This window comes from Pelmatolapia mariae, linkage group LG10_11 (assembly GCF_036321145.2).
Source record: "Pelmatolapia mariae isolate MD_Pm_ZW linkage group LG10_11, Pm_UMD_F_2, whole genome shotgun sequence".
Classification (NCBI taxonomy): domain Eukaryota; kingdom Metazoa; phylum Chordata; class Actinopteri; order Cichliformes; family Cichlidae; genus Pelmatolapia; species Pelmatolapia mariae.
In genome coordinates this window covers 43872572-43894149 of record NC_086236.1, presented here as the reverse complement: position 1 = coordinate 43894149, position 21578 = coordinate 43872572, and the positions used below count along the sequence as shown (strand labels likewise).

At 43.3% G+C, this 21578-nt stretch overlaps 2 protein-coding genes across 2 annotated transcripts in view; both read right to left on the bottom strand.

The window, feature by feature from the left end:
• Positions 1-5516, bottom strand: part of LOC134638032 (transcription factor HIVEP3) — a 37294-nt gene extending 31778 nt beyond the window's left edge. Inside the window, exon 1 of the mRNA XM_063488659.1 lies at positions 5268-5516. The gene's annotated coding sequence lies outside the window, so the exon portion shown is untranslated. The remainder of the gene's footprint in view (positions 1-5267) is intronic.
• Positions 5517-9731: 4215 nt separating this feature from the next.
• On the bottom strand, positions 9732-21068 carry serinc2l (serine incorporator 2, like). Its single transcript, XM_063487665.1, has 10 exons — positions 20957-21068; positions 20053-20214; positions 18362-18549; positions 18159-18238; positions 17889-18023; positions 17481-17650; positions 15648-15738; positions 12255-12405; positions 11963-12172; positions 9732-11474 (listed from the first exon to the last, which is right to left on the bottom strand). Exons 1-10 carry the CDS (start codon positions 20993-20995, stop codon positions 11336-11338), a joined length of 1365 nt encoding a protein of 454 aa, XP_063343735.1. The 5' UTR covers positions 20996-21068; the 3' UTR covers positions 9732-11335.
• Positions 21069-21578: the final 510 nt, after the last annotated feature.

The following is a 21578-nucleotide window of genomic DNA, read 5'->3' as shown; positions in this document are numbered from 1 at the left end:
GGAGCTATTTTAAAAGCTTAACTCGACTTAGATTGACTATTAAAAACAGTGACTCAAAGCTGTGCTACAAAAACAAGAGTTTTGTTTTTACATTTTTCTGGATTTATTTCATTTAAAGCCTGACAAAAAAACGACATCAGATTAGGGAGACTGCCACAAGTTTGCTGAATTATCCAGGTGAAAAAAAAAGTTCCTCTGAATCAGTTCCTGAACATATTTAACAAAATAACCTATAATCTTTGCAAATTTTAGACCTTGCCTAAATAAATCAAACCTGTTCGACAAAATCAAACCAGGAAGATTCCCCCCCCTCCTATCTCCTGCAATTATTGCAAGCAAGGAAAGACCTTTTGCTTTGGAACGGCACCAATGTAGCGTGAAGAGATACATCTGACAGTGCTAGACTGGAATATGACAGGCACTTTGATTTTATTGAAGTACAGCAGTCGCTCTGTCTTCTGTCTAGGCCAAGCTAGGAAAGTTGTCTGTAGGAATGCTCATGCAAATATTGACCTTCAATTAGGTGAAAAAGACACCCTCGCTTAGGGGCTGCAATATGGAGACATCAGCAAAAACATCGTACAGGCAAACAAGTACAGAATATATCTAAGTGTGCAGAGTGTATGTAAACACATCGTGTGTCAATACGCCTCCTTTTAATGCCAGTGTACTGACAACTGCAAAATCTGAAGACTTATAAAGGTAGTTTTAACCTCAAACAGGATGTCAACAAAGCATCTGCAGCATCACAAAACCACAAAAAACACGAGCTATTTGGTGCTAACACAGAACAAACACAGACCAAAATGTGGGGAGTTTCATGACCTTTAATGTATAAAGAGAGAATGGCCTTCCCAGCTGATACCAGTTGACCACACTCTTGCATAATTAACAGCATCTAAAGTGAGGTGTTCTTTACATGACCTTACCTGACAACGTGAGGGCATAGCTTGCCTAGAAAGACTGTGAGAAACAGCAAATACATGCACGTGTGCAGCCCACAGCCCACATGTGCAAACGCATTTTTCGGTTTAATTATATTTTTAATACAGCATCGTATTCACCGGTTCGACCGATATATTGGATCACACTGCAGGGCATGGCAAATATATGTAAAGAAATAAATAAATAAGGGCATGCCCCGGAGTTCCCCGTAAGCCAACACAGCTCACATCATGTAAGGCACAGCAAGTAAGAAAGAACGGCGCACTCTCCCTCCCTCCCCACTTCAGTGACAGTGACATGGCTGGGGAGGATTGTGCTGGAGCATCGCCTGCTGTCTTGATTTGCTCGGCAGATCCACGGCAGGGTTGGAAGGATTCTCCCCTCCCAAAGCCCTCTTACCCTCCTGCGGAGCAGAAATCCCCTCCAATCCTCACTTACTGCTCCTGCAGGAGTGCCTTACTCACTGAGACAAAGGACTCCATTAGAGGAGAGGAGAGAAATCAGCTCTAAAGAGAGGAGGGAAAGCTAGTATGAGGACATGCACACACACATATAAATATATAAATATATATATAAGTGTTCAGCACTGTGTCTGCATCGCCTGCATAGTTTACACACTCTCATGGGACTGATATAAGATGAGACAGATTGAGAGCCTGCATCTGAGGACGCAGCAATAGGATTTCAGAGGAGTTAAAGCAGAGGTAAACAGTAGTTATCTTTGCAGGTGTCAGTTAATGAACATAGATTAGAGCGGTGAACAGGCATCATCTGGAGATTGCAATCTGTGCAGATGCATTGCACGCTGAGGGGTGTGGTCAGAGTGGTGTCTTGGGAGTCGGCGAGTGAAAGCGAGAGATTTGGAAAGTGGTGGAGATATCTGGTAGTGAAATATAAGAACTTGCCTGCACCATCGATCAATACGCACACCGGGTGCGTTCTCTTTCTTTCAAGGCAACAGATGGAAAAAAAAAACCAAACTGGAGGATTATATGCCTGACCTCCAAAAAGTGCGATTTAATTCTTTCACATAACTGCTAACTCTAAAGCTGAAACTTTATCGTGCGTGTTATCACTTTTGCTTTTGTGTTTTTTCAAGCAGTGATCAGCCTCACCCCCAGTATTACACAAAGCTCAGCAGTGATATCCTGGCGGAGCCCCCTTTCAGACATACCTGTGGTGTGGAGCACAGAGGCTTACAATCATACTACAACAATAAGTATTGCAAAATGCCGGCCGCTGCAGACAGCGAACCCTGTGCACAAAAATGCCCTCCGTGTTGATATAAGGAGAAAACACACAGATTGTTGCATATCCTAAAGAAGACAACAGAAAATACAAATCTGGACAGAATGGCAATTTATTGGGTCTCGAGAAAGTTGGGAGTTAGGATGTAATCAACTTGTCGCCTATTTTCGAAGAAGGATTGTCATTACGTGCAGCAAACCCCTCGACATTCCACTTGGCTACCAATGGTGCTCGAGTGGGTAATGATTAACGCTTACGGAGGGAGTGTTCGAGCGAGTAACCACTTTGTTGCGCTTTCTCTTCCTGCAAGAACCTTCACTGCCTGCACGGACATCACCGTCCAAGATTATCATTGCATAACCTGGACGAGCACACGTGGGAGCGGGCCAGGTGGCTGCACTAACACACATACGGCACAGACTCTGGTCCCTGCCTGGCAAACACAAAGAAACTCTATCTCCATTTGAAGGGGCCAGCCAATACACAGGCCCGGGTAGGAGGCTGAGTGGAGGCCAGACACTGATAAACAACTGTAACCCCAGCAAACAAACACACACACACACACACTGACCTAAATGACACCAAAGCAGAGTCATGCACTACACAGAAGGCCACAAGGCTAGATAAGTGAAGAAAATGCTTTTTAATATTCAGAATGCATTACAGTGTTACTGAATGCCTGCAAAAGGATTATTGGGCTACTGGGGCATTTGTGAAGTTGCCAGATTGGCACTCCTGGCCTCCATTTTACTCGGTGTGCATTCGTGCAATTTGTGTATCCAAGACTTGTTCCTGGTTTACTGTTTACTGCCTCTGAGCGCTACAGTGCATCTATTCTTCTCCAGTGCCTCGGAGGAACAGGATTAGTGACCAGCCACAGAGAGATGAAAGATGTGCCCTCTTACCACACATCTTCAACATGTGTTCTTTTTTTCCCATGAAGATCCCAATAAAACCCCTCTTTAACATTCTCTCGAAGAAAACAAGACTTAAACCCACTCGCACACACCAGCAGCACCAGAGCCAACACTCGGTTTGAATTTTTGTAGAAAGGTATGACACCATCCATGAAACATTTCGCGTTAAAGGTCCAGTCTAAACTGCCAAACTCGCTTTGAAAAAACCACACATGCTCCCTGACCTTCCTGCTCCGGTGCTACAGTGCTTATCAGACCTTGCTGTCTGCAGGGGATGCATCTGAAGGTCTGAGGAGGAACTCGACAAGACCCCTCGCTGCCAATGGCATTTCATGCAGTAAATTAACACGTTGCCACCTGCAAGGTTGAGTGAGAGTGCGAGAGCTGGAGAGGGTATGCCAGGTGACTGTGGGTGCATGTGAAAGTAGGGATATGGGGTATAAGCTGTTATTAATTGACCAGAACTGGCCTGTTTTCTCAAGTGGTACTTGTGCCAGTGGGAGAGATACCAAGACACAGAGCAGAGTCGAAGTTCTTTAGTAATCACTGTTACTCCTGACACTTATATTTGCTCTTATTGTGCCTGATCAAACTTATTGCTCAACTCTTCAGCTACGACACTGAATATTTTTTATATAGTGAACTGGCATTGCTAATCCGTTGACTTGTGTATACACACACACACACACACACACACACACACACACACACACACACACACATATATACATATATATATATATATAAAACAGGTTCTGCAAGACCTTCGTTTCCAACTTTAAGACGTAGTAATTATCCATAACAAGCTGCCTTCTGACTTTTGATTGTTGTGAAAACATCAAAGCCTTGAATCTCGCCTTTTATCCCCGTCCATGTCAAAACTATTAATGACAGTAATCTCTGACAGCAGGTATTTTGTCCAATGACCAAATCCTCCACGACGCGAACAGTCTTGGAATTCTGCAAGGAAATGGAGCGGCGCTCTCCTCAGGTGCCTGCTGAGCTAGCGCCTTCCTTCAGCCAGCAACACCACAAACTGGTCTTGATTCAGGCCAGAGTGGAGCACCGTAAGGCCGCCACTTTCTGCTGATTCACTAAGAAATAATTGCATATTGGCCTCTCTCCATTTTCACCCCACCCCACCTTTACCACTATGGTCTGACATCTTACTGTATCTTTGTGCTGGGACTTAAAAGAGTACAGCTGGCAGACGTCGCCAAGGACGCCGCAGCATAGAGGCTGCTGTGTTTGTTTGCTTTTCAAATGCTTGCACTGATGAGGTACTGAACCTCATCTCCTATGTAAAACACAACAAAACAAACAAAAACGTGACAGCATCAGCTGGCTGTGGTCTTCATCTACACAGAACAACAGATTTCAAGTGCTATCCATATCTCACTTCCTGTAAAAGTAACATCAGAGGTGCAAAACCATGACTTTGCCTTATGCCAACTTCTGATTTTACACAGATAGATAGAGTTACACTAAAACTCAATGACACAACTTCAAGTAGATGAAAAGACCACCAAAAAAACCTGTTTTGTTAACTGAGCCCATCTATCATATAAAAGCAGATCAACAGAGTACAAAAGCATGATGTCATCGTCCAAAAATCTGGCAAGTGTAGGTGTAGCCCATTACAAATAACTTCACAGGCTTGATCGTGAATCGCGTGTTTATGCGTAGCGTGCGTGTGCTAGCCCCCCCACCCCACCACCACCACCACCACCACCACCACCACTCCTGCTCTCCTCAGCCGGTTAGCTATTGAGGACAGCCGGGGTGAATGAAGGTGCATGATGAAGCATATGCTGTCAGCTGTATATGTGCAGCGCCCCTGCCGCTACTTCAGCGTACAGTACTTTGGTGCCCCCCCCCCCCCAAAGAAAAGAAAAAAAAGAAAAACCTCGCTCTGCTGCTCGGGTCCGCTACACGCAACACATCTTTAATCATTTATCACCAAAACGCATCGCTCAACTTCATATCACACTCACGCTTTTTAAAATAAATAAACACCAAAAATAAAATAAAATAAAATACGGCCGGGATCAGCTGTCAACTTCACACCGTTTACCCCTCCCCTCTCTCTTTCTTTCTGACGAGCGCCACAAGCCAAATGAAAGTAAGTAACAAACAGCCGACACGGTTCATATTTACCAGCTTGCTACAGTGCTGGCGCTGCAGCCATTTATCCCGTTGCGAAGGGGCCAGAAGTCCGCATTTCCTGGATTGTGATGCGCCGGGATCAGCTGCTGTGCGCCCGGGTTTCTGTGCAGGGAGGACCGGAGGGGCTGGTTGTGCTTCCCACTGTTGTGTCAGACCGGACAGCGATGCCACGTTCAGCTGATCGCCACAAAAAAACAACATCTCGCCCTACGCAAGACACACTCCGCGGTTCCGCACCACCCCGCGCGGTAGGTCCGGTGGGCACCGCCCTCCCGTCAGCCTCCACCAGTGGGCTGGCGCGCTGAGCCCCGCCTCATGAATAATCATAAGCTGTAGAAGGACGCCATTGGTTGAGAGGAGCGGTTCCTGGTTAATACTGTTAATTCTAATTAGCTAGACAAGCTCGCGCAGTGAGAGTGAGAGTTCTGGAGTCAAACTGAGCCGTTTATCCACTTTATTTTCATCCGTGGACCTACACCATCACCGCACACCTCCATCCTGTACCACAACAGTCTACTTGAAAGAGCGACTGAGATGACATCACACAAAAGATCTTAACAATGATTTGTTATGAGCTGAAACCATAAATGAATTAACTTCCCCTGCTCAAGGGTGCTGTGCCATTCTGCAGTTTTAGGATCCGATACCAAGTAAATACAGGGCCAATGTAACGATATCCCTAAGGATACTTTTAACCTTTAAAGCAGGGGTGGGCAACTCCAGGCCTCGAGGGCCGGTGTCCTACAGGTTTTAGATCTCACCCAGGGTCAAAACACCTGAATCAAATGATTAGTTCATTACCAGGCCTCTGGAAAACTACAAGACATTTAAATCAGCTGTGTTGGATCAAGGACACATCTAAAACCTGCAGGACACCGGCCCTCGATGCCTGGAGTTGCCCACCCCTGCTTTAAAGGGAGCTTATGTAGGGAACTGTGTTATGTTTTATGAGATGAATGATCATCAGTTAGCCAAAGTTGAACCCATTTTAATGGCCAATTGATTACTGATTTTTACTTTCCACAATAATTGCTTAATATAACAATATAACAGGCCTGGTATGTAAATGTGTCTGTCTCTAAATCATATTGGGTGCTACAGGCTATAAATGAAGACATTTTTCATACTGAGGTATAATATTTCTTAAAAAATACACACACACACACATAACACAAGTCACTGGGCTACATATTCGAAGTACAGTATAAAAACAAAGTGTTAAGCCTATCCTGCTATCGTGCTAGTATCGTTCCAATACCAATACCAGTTTAGGGATGGACACTATCGATATTTGGATCGATCTGCCCGCTTCTAGTTTGCAGTTTTTGGCAGACACCCGGCTGCACTGGGTGCTGATCTGTTGACCATGGCTCTCTGACCTTTTCCTGTTTGAGGGCCCATAAGTAGGGACTTATGGGAGGTAGATGCAAAAGGTCAATGAGAAAGGCATTCCTGGAGATCAAATGGTAATCAAAGGCCAGTGGACATCAGAGTGCACGAGTTGTGGTAACTGGCAGCCGGAGCTTATCTCTTCACCTGACTCACCCATCGTCACTGCCAAGGCATCCAGCAACTGAATTGCACATGTCCTGATGTTTCACTGGAGAATGCACTTGTGAGCGTACCTTTAGTCCTGCTCTTTTGTGTCTCATATTTTCTGAGCTGTCTGTGCATCTGCATCCAGCACGCAAACTCTTTGTTCTCGTGGCTGAGAACAGCTCTGCAGCGGAGAGGGGGAAAGGGAAGGAAAGAAAAAGTGCGAGGGAGGTTGAGAGGGAGGGGTGGATGCGAGGAGAGGTGTAGAAAGGAGAGGATGGGAAAGCAAAGAAAAACGGCGTTAGGAAGTGAGAGACGGAGGAAGAGACAGTGAAAGGAGCGGGGACATGCTGTGGTGTGAGCGCTCCGGAGTGCTACAATATGACTCTGACGAGCTTATGTAACCAGACCGGCCTGGCATTTGGCTCACAGCAGACGCCGGCTGCACTAACTATTATATAACTGCATTAGCTGCTCCTCTGAGCTGAGGGAGAGCATGCGCACACACTCAGACTTGTAGACTTCCAGCTTAGAGCAGAGCGACTGCTTTGCACTGTAGCCTGTGCTGTGCGAGTGCGAGAACGTGGAAATACAGAGGAAGTTCATCAGTTCAACAGGAACGAGCAGAGCTGTTAGTGGACCATACATACTTAGTGGAGAGAAACTGCACAACGCAGTCTGTCGGGCATCAGCATCTTCCCATCATCCCGCAACAAGTTTCCAATCCCGAAAAGCCTAATTGGGGCTTAATGTTGGGTAAATGTTTCCAGTGCTCGTGCAGTATGCCAGCAGGGTCCAAACTCAATTAGCTCCCCTGCATGCAGTGCATAATTTAATGGGCCTGGATTCCACTCTTAAAATCCAATTACACCTCAGACAGGCATTTCCAGTCATTCCGTCAAAGAGGTGGTCAGGGATGCATAACCCCTAACAAAAACGGTACTTATCTAAATCAGCATCAGGAGAAGTCAATACCGCTCACTGTTCAATATTTGCAATATGAAAGTGCGAAACAAAACTGAAATAGTCTTATGCTTTAGTGCGGAGGCGGAACTCGTTCTTGACTAAAATGCGGCCAAACACTGACATTTGCAAGCCGAGATTAAGGTCAGGGCTAACACTGCAAGTGATAACGATTGTCTGAATCAATCTAAAATTAAAAATCCCAGCAGGCCTAACTAAGCATGGCTGCAGAGCTACACTAAGTGGCTCATAATCAGCACATTACAGCTCCTGATTATTGCGGCGACAAATTGCATCTGATGATAACAGAGGAAATGAAAGTGAGATTTATGACGCTGGAGCCAATGGCCGAAGACGAGGAGAGTCTTAAATCTACTCTATGAGAAAACCAGATCTCACATTTGTACACCTGATGATAGCAGGGGAAATAAAAGTGAAATTTATGACGCCTGGCTAATTTGTTCTCGGGTGCTGGTGCTGCCTGAATTCAGAGGCTGTTACATTTCAGATGGGGCTAATGAAAGAAGAGTGTTTGTTTAATAAGTCTGATTGTTTTATAATGTAAACGCTCCAGTCAGTGAGGGAGAAATGAAGAAATAGGAGATAAAACAGTTTTGTGGGGTCAAAGCGTCAGAGATTTGGAGGATGTGCTGCAAGCCTGCTCCTGTCAGAGGACAGACATGGCTTCTTTCAGTTTTGGTAGTTTACTACAAATGCCTGTGCGTTTGACAGTGATTACACAAGACTCGACATGCACCCTGTTCCGTGCGTCTGATCCACGAAGTGAAGTCACATGTCAGGCACAAGTATGCGGACAAAAACTGCAAAAAGCCAAAAGGAAAGGCTGGCAAACATGCATGCAATGCGCAGTGTTCCAGCATCACCACATCACAACAAGCCACATGCAGAAACAGAGCATTGGATATCACGCCTGCAACTGCAGTTGCAGTAAAGTCCTTTACGCAGATGTTGCAGCGCACACAACTGCTGTCCTCCCCTGTGGCAGTTGTGTTTTCCCGGCTTGTCCAAATTTAAATCTGTTGAGTAGTCGTAATTTCACAGTTTTGGACTTTTTTTTTTTTAAACACTCCTTACTATTTTCATAGCTGTTTTCTTTAAGGATTTAGTGAAGCGTTGTCATCTTCACTACAGTGTTTAGGAAGTCTTTGTTTCCTCAGCTTAAAGTGAAATAAATCAGATTTCAGTCTGTCAAACAGGCACAATCCATCAACTCAGGATTGAAATGGATAGGCTGATGGAGGGGTGTTGCTGCGGGAGGGTGGAGGTCCACAGGAGGCAGTATGTCCTGAATATTTCCACATTCAGTGCCGACTGGATTGAGTGAGTGCAGCAGCCAAAACCAACATGTCCTGTCTACCAGCCAGGCAAGGAGGAAATAACACAGTGGAGATTGGCACACACTGTGCTGTCTCTGTACCAGCAGAGAGGAGCGATAGCACACATTTTGCTGCTTTGATTTCGAGCTAAGAACAAATGTGTAAAACATGGTGAGAGCTGAACCCTTTTATAAACTGGAAATGGTTCACTTTCAGTTTAGCGTTGTACTCGTGTGACAACAAGATAACTACAAGTACAATCAGCAAAAGCATTAGCAGCTGATGAGTGTCCCCCAATCACACAACTGATGGACAGATAAAAATCAGCACATTAGTGCCTGTGAGCTCCTCCTCAGTCCCAGACTCTGGTGCGACCACTTTAATCTACATGTTAGGAAAAGAGTGCAATCAGCCTGCGTCCACCATTAGCACCCATAAGCATTAAGGATTTATGTCCAATCTATAACAAGAAACCTGAACAACCCTACAATGGCAAAGCCACCAAAGAAACAAGCACAGCTCTGCCCACAAACAGGTTTTGGTGTAAAACTCCACGTTTGTAGTTGTGATTTATTTACTTAATCCAAAGTTTTTATTGAGACTCATTTAAAACAATGAGTGGAGATGCGTTTCATCTTTATTAAAAACTGAGTCTATACATAAATTACATTTACAGTTTATGTTACAGACCAGTGCTTTATGGCATGCAATGACCAGATTGCCACGATGTAAGGCAAGGTGTAATAAGCACATCAGCATTAGTGATCTATTAGGATACTTTTTGAAAAGTGGAACTACAGAAAGGCACTTAATAGTGTTATGAAATTTTAAATTATGATCCAACACATGAAATTTATCTGTAATATTCCCCTTAATGTGACAAAATATATAAACAACATTAAAAAAAAGTTAAATCAATCAGAAAACTTTTGAAAAACTGCATTCACTACACTCATATGCAGCCAAAGAAACACAACATCTGATTCATGTGTGTGTCCAGCGAAATGTCTGAAAACGACAACTGCAAATCAGGATTGTACCAAAAACTTTTTCCACAATTACAAAATATACTCATCTTATTTCAACTCATTCCAGTCATACTGAAATTGAGGTAACAACTATATAATGCATATGTAAGAGTACTGTATCACCATTACAGCCATCGAATCACTACGAAAGTCAATACCAGCAATAAAAATCAATAACAGCAATTTGAAAATGCATTATTATCGTTTTGTACATTGAGACATTTAAAAATCCAGTTTTTAGCCCAATAATTCACTGTGCAACCTCCTTACTATAATGGCATTTATAAATGCAGGTAGTGTGGGATTTATGCTTCACCTCCTGAACCATACCACTGCATGATGCTGACTGCTACGGATCAATACACGTCTACTTGCTGCAAACAGTTTGCTATACATGACATAAACACTGTTGTCCGTGGCTGTCAGAGGCATGGAAAAGCTTAGCACCGGAGAAAAATCATCTTAGCTTGGAGCAGACGAGGAAGAGCTGAGATTAGACTGGCTGTCTATTAGGACACTCTTGCTCAAGGTGCAATCACATGGATTTGCTTGCAGCCTAGTAGCTGCGGGGAAGCCCTGTTATGATCTGAAGGGCGTGCCATATTAGTCTTATCTAGTTTTCACAGTCACCTCATTCTGAGGCTCCCGATCAGGGCTCTCCTCGGTGCCCCCTGCAGTAAAGGAGTACAGCTAATCAGGGGTATTCCAGATCGAGCCAATCAGAGCGCTCTGATCTGAAAGACCTTTAAAAGGAAATCTAACTGAAATGTCTGAGGTATTGAGAAAGTGCCTTGTTGCTGAGTCGTTGTTATGGAATTTAAAACTTAGAACGGAGATACTGGTGCTTATATGCTCACACTACAGAAGGTAGGGGGGTAAGTCTATTAATGTGAGTCACTGGAAAATGGAAAATTCCCATGGGTAAGTATAGACTCTATAAACTTACCAAACATTTAAAATCTTCTTAAACAATATCTGTAGTAATTATTACACCAAATAAGCCAACCAAGAGGTGTAAACCAACACAAACACAATAACAACACATACAAATGTAAAAACAAAAACAAAACAGAAATGTCAAGAAATGAAAATTCTTAATAACATTCTTTCTGTTTCCTTCTTAGCAACTTGACTTCACCAGGCCCCCCAAAAACAGAAAACAAATAATCAAATATAAGTGAAAGATGATGTACGCTCAGCTGAAATCCCTGTCAGGGAAAATAAGAGGGGCAATGAGGGTCCAAAGGTAGAGCCCGAGGCCCAGCCAGCTGGAACTCATCTTCACCCAAACAGCTGGCATAGTGCTCTGCATGACCTGGGTGTTGGTTTCTGGTCTGTTGGAGGACACAGAGGGAAAAGTAGCAATTTAGTTAATACCAACTCAACTTACCACATGTTTGGAAATTCATTCACACTTCCTCTAGATACATGAATTGGTCACAAAAGAAAGAAAAAACAAAGATACTGTGGTGGTGGGTGAGGTTCATCTAAACCGAGATGATTCATGAGGCTGACATTCAATCTGTGCTGAAAGAATGAAGAACTTTCAGGTGAACTAGTGTGCCCCCTGGTGGTTCAATTGGAGGGTGTCAGAACTTTAAACCACCACATAAACAATGAAACATGTTTTATCCTTTGTTTTGTTTTTTTATCTTTAAATGTTTTACCAAGGAGCTCCACTGCTACTGTGCCGCGATCACAAGTAGCTGTATGTAAGTAACTGATAAAGGTGAAAATTATGGATTTTAAATTCACCGTCAGGGTCAAAAGTCTCATATCATACCTGTTGCTTCATGTCTGTCAGTCTGCTGTGAGTACTTACTTGTACCAGTTGGTAAGAGTCATCATGATGTACAGAGAGGCCAGACAGAGGTGGAAATGGAAAAAGGAGTAGCTGTAAGTGACACTCTCCTCTTCATTGTCAACAGCCCTGCGGATACCATCCTCTCCAACCACACCCTCTCCACCTGACCCTCCCCCCTCCTCTGTCTGCATCAGCTTGTTTACCTGGGTGTTGCTGGATGAACGGATACTGAGGGAGAGACAGAATGAGGAAGTTTAACAAAAGTAAATAAAACAGAACATATATTATTTGCCGGCACTGCTAATCTTACCTGGCATAGAGAGTACAAAAGAGGAAGATGATCAATCCCACGATGCCCTGAGCATCCCACCACTGCACCTGTCCTGGGGAGCTGCCACCAGATGGTTGAGTGGTGTTGACGTTTGACACTAGACTCAACAGGCTGGGGTTACACTTACGATCTATAAGAGGCAAAGTGCACAGAAGACCACGAAGAAATTGTACACACAAATTATAAAATGTTTTGAAAAGCACATTATTATACAGTGAGAAGGTCTGCAAATTGACATGTTAATGAATTCAAGGATCTGACTTCCATCTTGACTATAATGGCAATACACATTTTTTCATGTTTTTTTCTCTTCTGTAACTTACAGCACTGAAGATCCAACTTTAAAGTATCAAAAATCCATGAATACACCTTTGTCCCTTTACTGTTAAACTTCTAACATTTAAACGTTTAATTATTTATTCAATCTTTTTCATCTTAACAGTGTCTTTCACATTAGTGCTTCACTGGTGTGAAAGTTGCTTCACAACTCAACTTCAATTTTATTTATATAGTAGCAAATCACAAGAGTCAGGCACTTTAATATTGTAAGTGCCTGACTCTTGTGGTGGGGGAGGTTGTCACATCGTGCAGGAGCTTTCCTCTCTTCAGGAACTCTCTCTGCAGGAGGGGGAGATACAGGAGTGGTGGAGGAAGATCTCAGCCTGGGCGTCTATTGTCTTGTGTAGTCTGGAAGATGAGTGGATGATGGGGTGGGTGCAGTTTTCTCTGTGGTGGGGTCAGGTGAATTGTCCCGGGCTCTGTGGGGCCGGGGGGCGCTGCTGCACTGGGCCCCGGTCCGGATGGGCCTGGGCCCCCTTTCCCTGGCGGGTTGCACAGCATGGGGGTGCCTACTGGGGTCAGCGGGGGAGCTGGCCCCAGGGAGGGGTCACTTGCCCCTCCCTTCCTTCCCTCCCCATCTCCAGCGGCCTCCCTCTTCCCGCTCCACCACAATCACCCACACATGCAGGGCCTTGGGGTAGGGGTGTGTCACCAGGGTGCAGAGGAGACATCCCCCCCCTCTGTCCCCTTCTGGCTGCCTCTGCCTCAATTTTATCCCACAACTTAGACATTCACATTACTCACACTCTCATTACACATACATATAGGATCTTGGAGGTGGGCACGCTACACGGATTCCAAACTACCATCAGGGTGTACACCTCACCCCTGGCGTCGTTGCCCACCTCTCAATTTTAAATACATGTAGACATTGAGGGCTAGCAGGAGGGGCTATATGCTTACCTGCTGCTCTGGCAGGTGGCTCCATGCCCTCCTGGGTTTTAAATGCACCTTAGAACACACATACATCAACAGTACATATGAGCGGGTGGAGGGAGGTTTGGAGTCTTCCTACACCCCCGTTCTCTGCGGCCTGCTGGAGCAGGGGGGCTAGGAGGAGGAGTTGGCCGTCCGACTGGGGTCTGGTGTATGGGGCCTCCCTGCTGCTGCGGAGTCGGGGCGGTCTGCTTCTCCCCACCGCAGGGAAAAGGGTTACACCACCTGAGTCTGGGTGCAGTTTCCCCCTCCAGGGGCAAGGGTACCTAGACTCGGGGCTTAGAGTACGCTTGGGGAGTGTGATTGTGTGTACAGCGTCTCTCTATGTCTGTCTCCACGTTGGGTGAGTGTTGGGCCTCCAAGGTTTGGAGGCCCATCTCCCCCCACCACTTCCCCTGCCGGTGGCGGACGCCCTCAGACATCGGTGCGTTGGTGGTTCTCTGTCTCCGGGGGTGGGCGCCCAGGTACCCACCGGCTCACTCCTTGGCGGCTGCTTATTGGGGCCTGGAGCCTGGGGCTCGCTCGGGCCACTTTGGGGATGGGGTGCCCTCGGCCTCACGGCCCGGGGCTCGGCCACTCAGGCACAGCTGGCTGCCGGCGGAGCTCACGGGCACGTCACTGCAACCCCCCCTGGCTTCTGCTCCGCGGCTGCTGAGTGACCCCTCATCTGGGACTCTCCTCAGCTCTTTCTGGGATAGTGGCGCGGCTGCCCCTCTGTTGGTCTTCCTTGGTCTCTTGTGTTCTGGGGGCCTCTGGATGTCTGGAGTCTTGATCTCCTCCATACCTGCTTCATGCCCTGGAGGTCGGGGCAGTGGCCCCCCACACCCTCTAGCAGATCATTACATGAAGGAACCTTTTAAAAACAAGCGCGTTCATGCTCACAGGTGTACACACGGGTGATCACACACACAAATTACACCCTTTTTGGCTCCTACCTCAAAGCACACTGTGCGCTGTCGATCTCACGTGCTGCACAATAATGTTTAATATTTAGTATTTACTGTCATATTCTCATATATCATTGTGATCTTGTTTATTACTCTCGTTTTCTTCTGCTTGCTTTCTTTTTTCTTTCTCAACAGGTGATCCAGGTGATCGATATATGTATTTTTTGTCTGCTTATTCTGTTGGTTTTTGTTTTTTGCCCTTTTTCCCCGTCCCTCTTCTCAGGTTTTTTTCTTTCCCTCTTTCTTTCTCCACATTCTCTCCTCCAGTCAAGTCTGTCCCGTATTCAGCAAGTGAAAATAAAATAAACAATAAAAAGTTGAATCAAATGGACCATTACGGCAAGGCTGGGATGGTCCATTTGGTAAAGTAAATCCGTTGGGCATCTTTCTTCGCCTTTAGACAATAATTCTGATGGCAAAAGAACCAAACGGGACAGGTTAAAAAAAAAAAAAAAAAAAAAAAAAAAAATATTGTGAGTTAAAGACTCTACAATATTAGAGAGAAAACCTCAACAATCACACAAACTCCTATAAGCAAGCACTTGGCAACAGTAGGAATGAAAAACTCCCTTTTAACAGGAAGACACCTCCAGCAGAACCACGCTCAGGGATGAGCAGCCATTTGCCAGTACTGATAAAGTGTGATCAGAACAATAGGGGAAAAAAACCTGACCTCTGACCTTGAGGTTGAAGTCACTGACATTCAAACTCGTCTGAGATTTTTAGCAAATACACCTATCGTATTAATTTGAAAATCTGATGTCACCTCGTTCTCCAGTTATTGTATTCACTAAATTGGTCGTCCACAGCTTTGAGATGACGAGTCATTACATCTTCAGTGTCACGTCAGTGGGACTAAGATGACTATATCTTAACATGATTGTAACTAGTCAGAACAACACTGCCCAATGTGACTACTCACAGGGGACATGCAACTCACATGAAAATGAGACACAGAGGGTGTGCTAACTATTAGCAAAAAGCAGCTCCTTGTTTATTTAGAGTCACAGGGAAAAACTCACCTTTCAAATAAAAATGCTGCGGCAAATAAACAGCAAGTACATATAAATTAAAACAGTCAGGAAACAGGAAAAAAAGCATGCAAGTAAAACCTATGGTAGACTTAGGATTAAGAAGTCAGAAGACTCACTGGGATTGTTGGTCATCGCAGACCAGGTGACATACATGGTGTAGAGGGAAATAATAGAAGCCTGAAGCAGACCAGAGTATGGTTGAGCTGCCTGTAAATAGAAAAAGTAAAAATATTTAACAAAATAATAATAAAATAAAATGTTCAGCTGCTTTGAAAGGAAGGTTTATTTAACAGTGCTTGAATGTACTGCTTGTTTGCATCACAAACTCAACAGAGCCTATGAAAAATTACTCATTCATAAAGTTTTGGGGAAGAATATTGACAAAACTTTCAGAAAACCTGATCTCTGACCTTGAGGTTTAGGTCACAGAGACTTGAACTCATCTGAGACTGGAATGAATATCATAGTTTGATCTACCAACAAAGTCCTACATTGCATGTTTTTTGAGTTATCACATTTACAATCTTTTGGGTCCACGCCGTTCGCCCGCCCATAGGTTGACAATACCCCATCAACCTTTTACGGTTGAGTGGTAAAAAGTACTTAAAAGGATTTAAAGGTACCTAAAACTAAAAAGTACTTAAACCATCAAAAGTTAACTAAAGCCATTAACAGAATGCAAAGAAACAACTGCCATGAGTTTCTATACAAAACATGGGGGAAAAGAAAATGAGAAATAAAAAAGAGACATTAAGTGAACTTAAAAATAGGTGTAGAGTGTGCTTTTGTGATACACCAATTTGTATCACAAGATAGTGTAGCAACCAGTTTGCCCTAAGTCCAATGTGAGAGGAAGAGGAAATGCTGATGGCAAGGCAGATATGAAAGGTTTTAGTTATCAGGGCAGCAAACATTGCCTGAAGGACCTGGAAAGCAGCCCTTATTACTACCAGCACTAATTCCTGGAAAGAAACCAGAGAAAAAAAATACAAACAGCAGCAAAACGCAAACATCCGGGTTTCTTTCAAGCACTGGTATCTGCCAGAAAACAAGTTCAGTCCGCTGACTGCGACAGGGAGGGTGGCAGGCTTTCTGCTGCAGCCGATTAATGTACTGCTGTCTGTTAGCTATGAAGCTAAAGTGTATGAAACAAATGAAGTAGCTGCATAGGTACAGCTGCCATGTCGCTGCCAACCCAGGAGGTGAGAGAAAAGGAGATCAGTTAGAGAGCACTGAATAATACTTACAATGAGTTCACACACAGCCTACTGTAATTAATTAGGAAATTAGGTATTAGGTTGGCTGAACAGGTTATTACAATTTTCTTAGAGCTTCTCAGATTTTCTAAGCTGTTTACATTAAAAGTTACACTTTTTGACTATAAAAATAAAAAAACTCACTCTGCTTAAGCTAATAATAACAATGTGTTTGCTGTATGTGAATAATAGCTATGTACCAAATCATTAACCAGGGTATTGTTGTTTGCATTTACCTACCTCCTCCATATGAGGAGGCTGTATTCTATTCCAACTGTAAGAGTAACAGACGAGGTACTTCTGAGCAGGTCACATGTGTGTCACACAGGGATAACACTGAGACAGACCACCATTTACTGTCACATCCACACCTAAGACTAATTTGGACACACCAGTTAACCTAACAAACACGTTTTTGTACTGTGATTACTGTTACTGCAGAACATTGCAAACTACACTCAGAAAGCCAGCCGACCAGGAAGTTGTTGCACTGCCCCAAACTTACCGTAGACGACATTCAGTTTTTCTGTTTCTGGTAAGAGAGTTGGGCTACAACACAAAACATTTGCCTAGTTCTGGTAGACACTGTTCCCTAGTGGTTAACATTTTACAAATCCAGTAAATACCTTTAACCTCTTGCAATCACTCTTGTGCAGTATCCAACATTAAGCAATACAGTTTCCATGTTTGTACCTGTATCTTTGGTAAGATGGAAACAATGGAGACGATGACGCAGAAGATAAGGTTGAGGCTGATGAAGACTTTGTGCTCTGTGCAGTCATCTGGCATTGTATAGTAAATGTAGAAAAGCACCACAGCAGCGATAGCCAGTGCATAGTGGAGGACAGTGAAAGACAGCAGCCCTGGAATTGAAATGAATATACGATAACATTAATGATGGTACAACAGAATTATTATTTTAAGAAAAATGATGAAATTGACTCGGGCAGCAGAGAAGCTCTGCTTCATCCTGTGTCAATGCCAGAAATGTCACATACCAATATAACTCAATACTAAAACAGATTTTGTGTACTATCATTATTAAAAAAGTCAATACAGTATCAAATATGGAGTCTATCACGAAACTCTTGAATACGTTACCTGCAAACCAGCATTTGTTCCCATTTTCAGCATTTTCTACCCAGGCTTTGTTCCAGGAGTGGGCAAAGTCAATGAGGAGGATGAGTTGGATTATAATGAAGATAAAGGATCCCACCAATCCGAAGTAAAACCACACTGTGAAATGAAAAGGAAAAGATACAGCATCCTCAATCTGCTGAACAGGTATGTGTATATTCTCATTATCATTTCTCAAGAAAAGGATATAGTACAGTTGCTTTTTCTTGTAATTCAGCAAACAGATATTCATACCATCGTGAAATGTCCCATCAGGGATGAAAAAGGCTCCCACTGTAATCCCGACCAGGATCAGAAACTTAAAGAACCAGAACCTGAAGATTTACAAACTTACCATTAGTACAGAAGAAACACAGAAGTAGTACAGTACACATACCTCCCTCCCTGAATCCATTCTTCTGCAATTAAAAGAAAAGGAAAAAAAAAAAGGTTCTCACCCATTTTGAATAGCTGCACGTGGGTCTTTACTGCTACGAACACGAATCATGATGACACAGAACAGAAAGAAGAAGCAGGTCATGGCAAAGCACATTCGATACACAGACTTGTACCCCACGATGACATTACAGTCAACCTGGTTTTTAATACCAGGTATTGAAGTTCCGCCCTTGCAAAATCCTGGGATCTGTGGAACAGATGAAAGTCAAATCAAACAAGCTTGCAATTAAACTTATCTAAAAAAGTAAACCATGTATCAAATAGCAATTCAATTACTACTGGTTTTCAGAGGTACTGCAATACAAGTCCTGACTTAGACGTATCACTGTTTCCAGCTTTAATTGTTACAAAAAACATAATGTTACTGTATTTTGAAAAAACAACAACAACAAAAAAAAAAAAAACAGTGAATACTGTCCAGCAAAGTTAGCAAAGGTCCTGCCAGTTGTAGGAATACAGGCTTTCAAATAAAGGTGCTGCTTTATTTTAGTAGAAGTCAGGACAAAACTGAATGTATAACATACAGGGAGACAATCACTAAGAAAGGGCACACTGACTACTTTATAGTGAATCCATGGTTAGCGTTTAGCTAAATGCTTGATGAAGGGGATTCATAATGAGTGAAATATCATAGTTCATTTTCTAATTCGCTAACACCTGTTCAACAATATACAATGACCTTTTCTATTTTTCTAGTTTGTAACAACACTGTAAAAGCTGTTGTTGCAGCTAATTTTGTGCACTACAATCAGGATATGACTTCTCAGGTAACATTACTTAAATGGAGATATGAGAACTTTACAATAAATTATTTAGAGATAAAGTAGCTACAAGAAAAGGATCCAACAATAGATCTGCATCATTTTACATACTTGAGTAAGGCTTTGGTCACATAAACCCAGAGATTGGTTGGTAACCCACCTGGCAACCTCCAGTCACTAGAAAAAAAAGTGCTTTTCCCAGCAGGTTACTGAGTGGTTGTTGGAAGTTTCTGGGTGTTGCCAGGTGAAGTCAGTCGTCAAGAGGGTGCTGCAAAAACTTTCTTGTGACTATGTTGTTTGCTACCAGATTGTCACGGTCACCCATAGTCTGCATGGGTGCAATGATTTGCCTGCAAACACTTTTCTACTGTGGTGAAACTTGAAAAGTGTGACGCTAACCAGAAACTTCTCCTTTGAAGGCAAATGTGCTGTCTTTCTTGTTTGCATCATTTTTCAGTTTCACTACCACTGTGACAGCAGTTGATGAGTATAGACAAGTCGTCTTTCAAACAAATTATGCGCGACTGCGCCAATCGGCTGACGACCAAAGCAATCTCAAGGTTTTCGGTGCAGCACCATAAACCCCTTTCCGTCCAGTTTCATACCAGCAACCACTGGCCACAAACACTTTTTCCTAGCCACTTATCTTTACCAGGGGGTTACTGACTGGTCTCCAGATCTGCAGGAACAGAGATTTAGCAATCACAGCAAATCTCGGGACCAGTTGTTGCCAGATGGGTGCTAACAGGTATCTAGAACTACAGAGGCCTAAGTTTCCAGTCACACCTCATTTTGTAATATTATTATTATTATGATCATTACTACGATTATTATTATGACTATATGGTGTATATTATGAGTAGTTGTATGTTAAATACTATTGCATATCATTATATACATAAATATGACAATAAGAACAAAGGTCTTACCTTGCGAAGCTGCGTTTCCATTCCAGGAAGGATCATGATGACAGACACAAAGGTTCCCATCAGCAAGAAGAAGGAGAAAACCAAGCGGGTGATGGTGGAGTTATTTGAAGAGGGACAGCAACCACACAAAAGACATGGTGCTGAGCCACACAGACATGAGGCCTGCCAAGGATGGAGGGGTAGGAGGAGAGAGCGATAAAGAGTGTGAGAGTTGAAGCTGAAGACAGCCACAAAAATATATCACCTGCTTAGGTGTGATGGCACTCATAAATAGGTTATCTGAACTACTGTGGTGGTAAATTATTAAACATGGCAGTTCCAAGGGTTGATGTTTAGATACAAGTAACATGAAATTCGCGCCTCTCACTTAAATGCTTAATTAAAAAAAAAAAAAAAAAAACATTAGAGCGTAAAGTTCCTCCATGTATTTTATTTCATCAACAAAAAACACTCAACCTTTACCGATACCCTAGTTCCCATATGTAAACGGTTGAACACACCCTGCACTTGTTAAGCCGGTCTAAAAATGAGCTGGTTTCCTACGAAGGCAATCAAAATCACATGCCTTACATCTGGTGTCAGTAACTCGTCAACTTTAAACACCAAACGTCACTAACTTTTCATTTTATTAACAACGCGATGAAAATGGCCTGTTCACTTCTGACTAGCTTGCTACGCTAACTTCCCTAAATTTAACGTCGGGTATTGGTAGATTTCCCAAGTAACAGTAATTATCGGCTATTTATAAATGGTATCACATTTGTTGAAGCTATCACATGCCTAACGTCACAACTAACACTTAAACCTGACACCAATTACTAATGTTATCCTTAGTTTAACGGTGGGAGAATAAACAAAAGCCTTCCGGAAATATCTAAAACAGACATTCATATGCGATACTTACACAGCTGGCTAAAGAGCACAAAGCCAAGCAAGCCCCCATTTTCGCATAAATGTGATGAAATGTATGTATTTATGTTCCGACGCCTTTCGTGTTCCTTCACTAACCCGTTAAAAGCTGCTACGTCTAACACTCGGAAGTTACTGGAGAGTTTTTCAAAATAAAAGCCTACTTCAAACGTCATCAATCAACCCCATAGCTACAGACTACGCTATGTTCTCTATATAAAAAACCCCAAATCATAGATTCTTAGTGTGAGAAGAAGACTTTATATATAGTCTGAAGCATTTTGAAGAGTTCTGTCAATCCAGAAACATTTTGCAGAGCAGAACCAGACAGTAAATACAGGGACTCTGAAACCTACCATCTGTCCTCTCCCTCAGCAAGAGATCATTATCTGCTGTTTAAAAGTAGATGCAAAAAGAGGGCCAGTCAGGTGCTGGCAGAAGAAGCCTCGTTCAAGTCCCTGCTGTTGTCGTATTGTTAGTTCATGAGCACAGTAGGGAGCCAACAGGGATGGGGTTATTAATAGTCCTTTTAATATAACCTGCAACGTGGAAAATATCAGTGCCAAAAACTTAATGAAATCTATTACAATTTTGATTACTGAGAAATAGAAGATGTT